We start from the raw sequence: 8,008 nt of genomic DNA, 5'->3' as shown, positions 1-8,008 counted from the left end.
TCAAAGCAGGTGTGAGATGTGCCATCTTAGCCCACCCGTAACTGCCCCCTGGAAGAGGGAAACTGGTGGGGTGAGCATGGTAGGGGAGGGAGGTTTAGCAAAGACTTTTGATGGAGCCTCCCTCACCACCTGCCTCTGGCTGCTGCCTCTCCAAGCACCTCTGCCTCTTATCACAGACTTGTCATAGATGGCTTAATGCAGGGGCGAAGCCATTGCATGTTTCTCTTGTCAAAGAGCTGGGTTTGAGAGCCACCTTTCTTCATAGGATGATAATTTCCAAATGCTTTTAGCTTTCTTAGATTTAGATTAGATACTGGGTAGATTCAGATATTAAGAGATACTCACTGCGAGGGTGGTGAGGCCCTGGCAGAGGCTGCCCAGAGAAGCTGTGGCTGCCCCATCCCTGGCAGTGTTCAAGGCCAGGCTGGACACAGGGGCTTGGAGCAACCTGGTCTAGCAGAAGGTGTTCCTGCCCGTGGCAGGGGGTTGGAACTGGATGAGCTTTAAGGTCCCTTCCAACCCAAACCATTCTGATTCTATGATTCTTTTTTCTTTTGCTGTAGCCATGGTAGTTCAATGGCTATAAGAGTCTGTCCTTTCAAAGCCTTCTCAATCGGAACAAAATTATGACTTTAAAATGGGTCTGGGGCATCCCAACCTGGCCTACCATGAGGAGTAAGTTGGGCACATGCTTATAATGAGATCAATTAGGGGATCAGTGATCCCATTCAATTGACGGGGCCACTGATCAAATTTTGCAGGACATAGAAAGGTTTGGTTCTGCTTATGTTTTAATTCTGAGGAGCTGCTGGGAATTCAGGCTATGTTTTCACTCATGATAATTTTTGTGTTTCCTGCTCTTAAGACCCAAGCCTGCACAGGGTCTTTCACTGGTGCCATTTGCAGTCCCACTGATAAAATGAACCTTGTGGATTCCAGCTCTTCCGTGTGGCTGGAGGGAGCCTTGGGAACAAAAAGCAAGGAATTGTTTTTGTTGTTAAGTCATCAAAGCATGCTGCAAATACTGCAGAAGCTTTTTGTACCAGGTCTCTCCAGGGTCAGGTCTCTCTGTCCTGCAAAACCAAATGCTTTGTGATGCTTTGGCAAAGGAGCATCACTTTGGCACCAGCCTTTCTCCTTTGAATCTTGTTCCATATCCATGTTGCTCTGGTGGGGACAAGTCTAGAAATCGTTTCCTAAGCTCTGCTCTTCTTGAAGCCTCTGGCTGGTGATTTTCCTGACTTCTTTTTCTTGCTGGGCTTGCTTGCAGCCTTGGTCTTGTCTCCCCAGCCAGGGCAGGTTTGGAAGGTGGTGGAAAGCTTCACTTTCAGCCCTCTGGCTTCTGTAGGGGACCCACAGGTGGCCCCTACATGGAGGTTGAGTTTGTCGATCCACCTGGAAACATGGCAGGAGATCAGGGAAGGGAACAGGATGGGGCAAAGGGAGAGATGAAACTCAGTGCCTGTGAGTGGGTACAGGTCACTTCAGAGCCAGGCCACATTGCTCAGGGTCTCACCTGGGTGATGTTTGGATACTTGAAGATGTGCCTACTCCAGCCTGTGGCTGCTTTCCCCGTGCCAGGAAAGTGCAGGCTACTTCGATCCTTGCACACAGGCACATGCTCCATCTCACCACCATGACCCAAACTAGCCAGCTTGCCATCTGTGCCCCCCTGCCCCGTGTGTGGCAGGGTGCAGATGTCCCCTGGGGCCATTCCCCCCTCGTGGCACTCACCGGCGCAGGGGAAGGAGCTGGCAGTCGCACTGGAAAGGCACATCCCGCAGGTTGAGGATCTCCAGCCCAGTGAAGTTGCTCATACTGGGCATGCTGCTCATCTTGTTGCCTTCCAGGTGGAGGCTTCGGATCTTGGGGCCAAGGCCAGTGAAGGCACCGGGGGAAATCTGCAGTGAAGGGAGAGGGTGAGTCAGGGGGTGCTGGCGGGTGCAGGAGAACCAATCTCTGCCCCTCCAGTACCAGTTAGCTTGGGGGGGGGCTGCAAGCCTCTCCTCAACCTGGGGGCCATGTGAAAGAGCAATTTTAAACAGCAGGGACTGTAAAAACTCAACTGGTTTCAGTCACATTTTAGGACTCATTAGGCCCTGTTCAACCTTCTTAGAAATAAATAAGGTGACGTGCCGGAGGTACTAAAGTGTCCCTGGGTGCTCTTAAGCTCATAGAATTATAGAGTGGTTTGGGTTGGAAAGGACCTTAAGACCATCCAGTTCCAGCCCCCCTGCCATGGGCAGGGACACCTCACACTAAACCATGTCACCCAAGGCTCTGTCCAACCTGGCCTTGAACACTGCCAGGGATGGAGCACTCACAACTTCCCTGAGCAACCCATTCCAGTGCCTCACCACCCTCACAGTAAAGAACTTCCCCCTTATATCCAATCTAAACTTCCCCTGTTTAAACCCGTTACCCTTGTCCTATCACTACAGTCCCTGATGAACAGTCCCTCTCTAGCATCCTTGTAGGTCCCCTTCAGCTATTGCAAGGCTGCTATGAGATCTCTATGCAGCTTTGCTTCTCCAGGCTGAACAGCCCCAATTCTCTTAGCCTGTCTTCATACGGGAGGTGCTCCATCCCTCTGATCAGCCCCTTGTGGCTCTCTTCTGGACCTGCTCCAACAGCTCCATGATGCTTATGAGAGTGCTGCTAATGCCACTTTCTTGATAGAATGGAGATATTCAGAGTAACAGCGAATGAAGCCACAGGGCAGCCCATAAGAGAAGAAATATGGCTAGGGCTGGGGGGTTGGGGAATGGTCTGAATTCCACTGAAAGTGGGTGTCTTTCAGGACTGGAGGCAGCAAGCCTGTCCCAGAGGAGCTGGAGGCAAGTTCGGAGCAAGGCAGTGCTCCAGGCAAGCCTGAAGATGCCTCTCTTCCCAGCCAGGCTGTGAAGCAAACCCTGAAGCCTTAGGAGTTTGGGAGACATCTGCTTGAATGCCCCTATAGGAACATTCCCAATGGAACAAGATAGGACCAGTGGCTGTGCCCTGTGGTGACTCTGCCCCTCAGGGGTCCCTAGCCCCACGCACCCGCTGCAGGCCCATGTTGTCCAGGTAGAGGTGCTGCAGGCTGGAGGCCACAGGCAGGAACACTCTGTCCCCCATGCGCTCTATGGGGTTTCGGGACAGTTTCAGCTCGCTCAGGGCAGGCAGGCCCTGCAGGGCTGCCGTGGGCACCTCTGCCAGCTGGTTTCCCTCTAGATGCAGCTTCTCCAGCATCGCGGTGGGAGCCAGGGCGGTAGGAGCGATGTGCTTGATGGCGTTACCGGCAAGGTAGAGCCAGCGTAGCGCCCCTGCCCCGGCCAGGTCACCCTCTGCCAGCTCCTCAATGGCGTTGTGCTGCAGATGGAGGGAGATGAGGTTGGGCAGGAGCTGGAAGGCGCCTGTGGGCAGGCGGGTGAAGGCATTGCGGTCCAGGTCGAGGTAGGCCAGCCGCGAGGCACCCTCGAAGGCGGTGGCTGCCAGGGTGGAGAGGCGGTTGTCGGTGAGGTAGAGGTAGACCAGGCTCTCCAGTCCCCGCAGCGCCCCAGGGTGCAGTGCCCTGATGCTGCAGCTCTGCAGGTGGAGGGACACCAGCTCCTTCAGGCCAGGGAAGGCACCCGGTGGCACCATCCCAAAGGCGTTTCGGCGCAGGTCGAGCAGGCGGGTGTCCCTGGGGAAGCCCTGGGGGATCTCCTGCAGGCCCCTGTTCTCACAGGACCCATGGCGGACATCGGGGGAGCAGGAGCACCCGTGGGGGCACTGCCTGCTGCCGCCTGCCCTCGGCTGCTCTGATGGTGTGGCAGGGGTGGGGGGCAGCTCGTGATGGCCGCATCTCATCTCAGGGGGCCTCAGCGAGTCCAGGGTCCGGCCGCGGAGGGCAGCGGGTGCCGCACAGGTCCCCTCCACCTGTACCCGCTCCCTCACCAGCCAGTCGTGGAAGGGGCGCAGGAGGCAGGAGCAGAGCAGGGGGTTGCTGGCCAGGTTGACCCTCACCAGTGCCCCAGCCCCAGCCAGGGCCGGCAGCCCCTGCAGCTGGTTAGCCTGCAGGTCCAGCGTGCGCAGCCGGGGGCTGCGGGTGAAGGCTTCGGCCGCCACGTCCTGCAGGGCTGCGTGGTCCAGGAAGAGGTGCTTCAGGGAGGCCATGGCCAGCGCCTCCTCAGCCAGGCAGGTGATGGGGTTATGGCCCATGTCCAGTCGGGTCACCCCATCCAGCCTGGCCAGGGCCTCGCCAGGCAACGCCTGCAGCTCGTTGTGGTCCAGGCTCAGCCTGCGCAGCGCGGGCAGGGCGGCAAAGGCCTCGCTGCCCAGCACATGGAGGGTGTTGTGGGACAGCCGGAGCCACCTGAGGACCACCAGGCCCTGGAAGACCATGTCTGGGAGGTAGACCAAGGCATTTGTCCTCAGGTCGAGGACAGTGAGGGACCCCAGATGGCCAAAAGCACCCGGCTGGATCTCCTCAATGCGGTTCCCCTCCAGAATGAGCTGCTGGAGGGAGGACAGCCCGTCCAGGGACTCCTGGTAGAGGATGGCTATGTCATTGGAGGCCAGGTTGAGGTAGACCAGCCTCCCCAGCCCTCGGAAAGCCCCTTCCTCCAGCTTCTCCACCTTGCAGCGCTGCAGGTCCAAGTGCGTGAGGTACAGGGTGCCAAGGAAGGCTCCCGCCGGGATGACCGAGAAGCTGTTGCCCCGAAGGTCCAGTTTCTTGGTGAGCTGTCGGTCACACAAACAAAACACTGAGTGACCGCAGGGCTGCCACTGCCCCCCGCTCCCTGTCCCCTTCCCACCTGCGGGATGGCGGTGGGGACGGCCGTCAGGCTCCCGTTGAGGCACAGGACGTGGGCACGGAGGTTGTCGCAGACACAGGGTGCGGGGCAGCGGGCGGCAGCCGTCTCCCCCAGTGCCACCGTGAGCAGGAAGAGCCCCCAGGACAGCCTCATGGCGGAGGGCACCCGTGGCTGTGGAGACAGGGTGGTGAAGGCAGGAGGGTGTCCCCACACAGCCGCGTCTACGAGCGCCGGGTGCCAAGGGGGGGCTGTTGCTGTGACCGAGTGGGGCAGGTCTCCCTGCCTCTTGCTCTCACACAGAGATTTTACAGGTCATAAACAAGGACGAGAGTGGAAGAAGGAGAAAAGAAACATTTGGAATGAAGAGCGAAGGGCACAGACGGCAGGGCTCCACTTGGAGACCTGAAAGCTAAATTCCTGAGGGACATTTGGGAGCATTGGTGGCACTTGTGGGGAACTGGCTTGGAGCACATACACCCCCACCCCATTTCCTTCGTATAGCTCTAGCATAACATGGTCTTGATCTGTACAAGGTATCACCATGCCCCCTACGAGAGGCTTGGGTTTTGTGCGAGGCGAGCAGGTACACCCAGTCACAGGAGGTGATCACGCTGGCTTTCTGAGCTGCCACCTCTTGCTTGCAAATGTCCGCTCTCCGTCACCCTGGCCCCTTCCCAGCTCACAGTTCCGTGCCTCCCCGAGCTGCTCACAGCAGGGTTCGCAGTAAATCACCACTGCTCAGCAGCAGGAAGGAGGGGTTGGGTTTGGCCAGGCAGAGGTGAGCCCCTGGGGTGGAGGTGCCAGAGAGAGGCCAAGGCTGGGGGCAACACAGAGGGGTGGTGGGGCTGCAGCTGCGGTCAGTGCACACCCCCTAAGCTCTGGGGAGCAGAAGCAGTGGGGTCTACACTACAGCAAGGCTGTAACTCGTGGAGCCACATGGTGCCCATCCCCTTGCCCACCTTGGCTCCTCATCCCCCACGGTTCCATCCCCAATCTGCCCTCCACCCACCATCACAGCCAGACCTTCCTCAGCCCCCCCCCCCCCCCCCCACTGGGGTCACCAGGCCCCTCATGCAGCCACCAGCCAGTGTCACCAACGCGATGTCCCCATCTCAGCCCCCATCCACGTGCCAGGCACCACCCCCCCACCCTGTCCCACACACCCTGGGGGTCACCCACCCGGGGCCTGGGGGTACCTGGACCTCAAGGAGTGGTAAGGAAAGGCAGGAGAGCAGCCGGCCACCGCGTGCAGCAGCAGCCGAGTGCCTGTGCCAGTGTTTGCTCTCCCTGCAGAAGCCAGAGCTGAAAGGGGCCCGTTGTGTTGCTTTCCCAGCAGCGCTCGCCGCACGGAGCCAGAAATGCAGGAGGAGGAGAAGGAGGAGGAGGGGGGGAAGAAGGGGAAGCCAACCTTGGAGAGAGGGCAGAGACCCAGCCATCACCTCCCTCCCTGTATCACAGGGGGCCGAGAGCACCAGCACTGGAGAGCCCAAGCCCAGAGCACCCCAGCACCAGCCCAGCCAGAGCCCACACGGGGTTTGCACTTGCTGCTGCCCAGGCTTTGCCTTTTCTTTCCCTGCTGCCTAAGTCACAGGAGCTACAAAGCTGCAGGGCACAAAGGTGACATCCAGCCAGAATGGCAACAGCAGCAGTAAGCCTGGGCTGGCAGGGCTGGCTATAGGGCTATGCCTCACTTACGGCCCTCCCATCTCCTCATTTTGCTTCTCTGCCTGTTTCCGAGAGGCCAGGGGTGGCAGTGCCTGCGTGAAATGAAGAAGTTTGTCTCAGAAGGGCACCGAGGCCTTTGCTCTCCTCCCTGACTCTCATTTCCCTTCATGTGGCTCTGGGCTTCGCTCCCCAGGGAACACGAGCAGATCTGCAGCCTGACACAAATCTCATACTCAGGTTTCTCTCCCCTTCAAGCCCTTCTCTGCTCACCAATCACCTCAGCTGCCAGACCCAGTATGTCCCATCCTGGTGCCACCTGTGGGTGATGGATATGCTGGGTGGTGCCTGCCAACCTCCCCACTGCCAGATGGCCAAAGCCTTCCTAGCTGTGGCCTTGGGCTGGCATCCCCTTCATCCCTGCAGCTCCCAGGGTGCTTATTGCTCCCATGGCACAGGGTGACCCCACTGCACCTTTGTGGCACCACTTTTGTGCTCATCTCCACTCTGCTACACAGGGAAGACCACTGGGGATGTAGATCTAGAGGGGATGAATCTGCCTCAGGCTGGCAGTGGTCACGCTGGGCAGCTGAGAGGTTGCACTGAACCACCAAGACCCGCCTGAAGTGGTGGTGGCCTTGGGGAGGGCCACCTGAAGGGAGCAGTGTCTGTTCTGGGTGCTCTGGCTGCCGGTCTTCGCCCTGCGCCTGCTGTGTGCTTGGCTGGCCCTTATGCCCCTCTGAGCTGTTACTAGCAAGTGCTGTGTCCTGCGCCCCAACTCCATCCCTGGCAGTGTTCAAGGCCAGGCTGGACACAGGGGCTTGGAGCACCCTGCTCTAGTGGAAGGTGCTCCTGCCCGTGGCAGGGGTTGGAACTGGGTGAGCTTTAAGGGCCATTTCAAACCTAACACTTCTATGATCCCAGTGCTGCCACCTTGCAGATGACCTTGCAGCACTGCCTCTTCCCCATGCTGGAGGCCAGTTTCTTCCCAGACCTGATGAGCATCACTACTCTCTGCCTAAGGGACAGTGGGGTGGAGCAGCTCTAGCTGGGCCCTTGGAGGGGTCTGGGAAGCCTGGACCACAGCCTCTGCTGTGACCACCGCGCACCTCAGTGGAACATCATCTGCCAGCTGATGTAGAGCTACCTGCACAGCCACCATCATGGCTCCCCACCGTGTGGCCCCTCCACCTGTTATCCTAGCCAGGTCCTCCCACCCCTGCGTGTCTGACTGAAGGCATCAACACCTCCCTGGCTCTGCTGGAGGACCATGGGGAGGCCGAGGTGTGGAACCAAGCACCCTGGCACTGAGAGACACATCTGCCCTTTCTCCAGCCTCCCCCAGGCTTTTAGTTTGTTCACTTACCCAGCAGTGATCTAAAGCAGAGCTTTAGCTTCTGCCGAGGCTGGAGGGAGGCAGCCAGCCTTTGCTCTCTCTGATAGGGCATGGCAGCAGGCTTGAACTTCCACTTGATGGGGATTAACCCACCTCTACCACGCCAGATACCTTTTGCTTTCCATGAAAGAAAATGTTCTACCTCTGCTGGTAAGGAGCATAATCCTATTGC

At 58.5% G+C, this 8,008-nt stretch overlaps 1 protein-coding gene across 2 annotated transcripts; it reads right to left on the bottom strand.

The window, feature by feature from the left end:
* Positions 1-403: 403 nt before the first annotated feature.
* CHADL (chondroadherin like) lies at positions 404-5,063 on the bottom strand. Of its 2 annotated transcripts, none has more exons than XM_065677436.1 (4): positions 4,779-5,063; positions 3,043-4,704; positions 1,735-1,901; positions 404-1,395 (listed from the first exon to the last, which is right to left on the bottom strand). In XM_065677436.1, the coding sequence occupies exons 1-4, from the start codon at positions 4,929-4,931 to the stop codon at positions 1,197-1,199; spliced, it is 2,181 nt and encodes a 726-aa protein (XP_065533508.1). In that variant the 5' UTR covers positions 4,932-5,063; the 3' UTR covers positions 404-1,196. The 2 variants fall into 2 exon arrangements, with proteins under 2 accessions (XP_065533508.1, XP_065533498.1); XM_065677426.1 differs by having other exon boundaries at positions 3,043-4,695; positions 4,779-4,987.
* Between the last annotated feature and the right edge of the window lie 2,945 nt (positions 5,064-8,008).

The sequence above is a fragment of the Lathamus discolor genome, chromosome 1 (assembly GCF_037157495.1).
Source record: "Lathamus discolor isolate bLatDis1 chromosome 1, bLatDis1.hap1, whole genome shotgun sequence".
Taxonomy (NCBI): Eukaryota; Metazoa; Chordata; class Aves; order Psittaciformes; family Psittacidae; genus Lathamus; species Lathamus discolor.
Note: the sequence above shows the minus strand (reverse complement) of the source record. Positions and strands in the feature narration are given on the sequence as shown.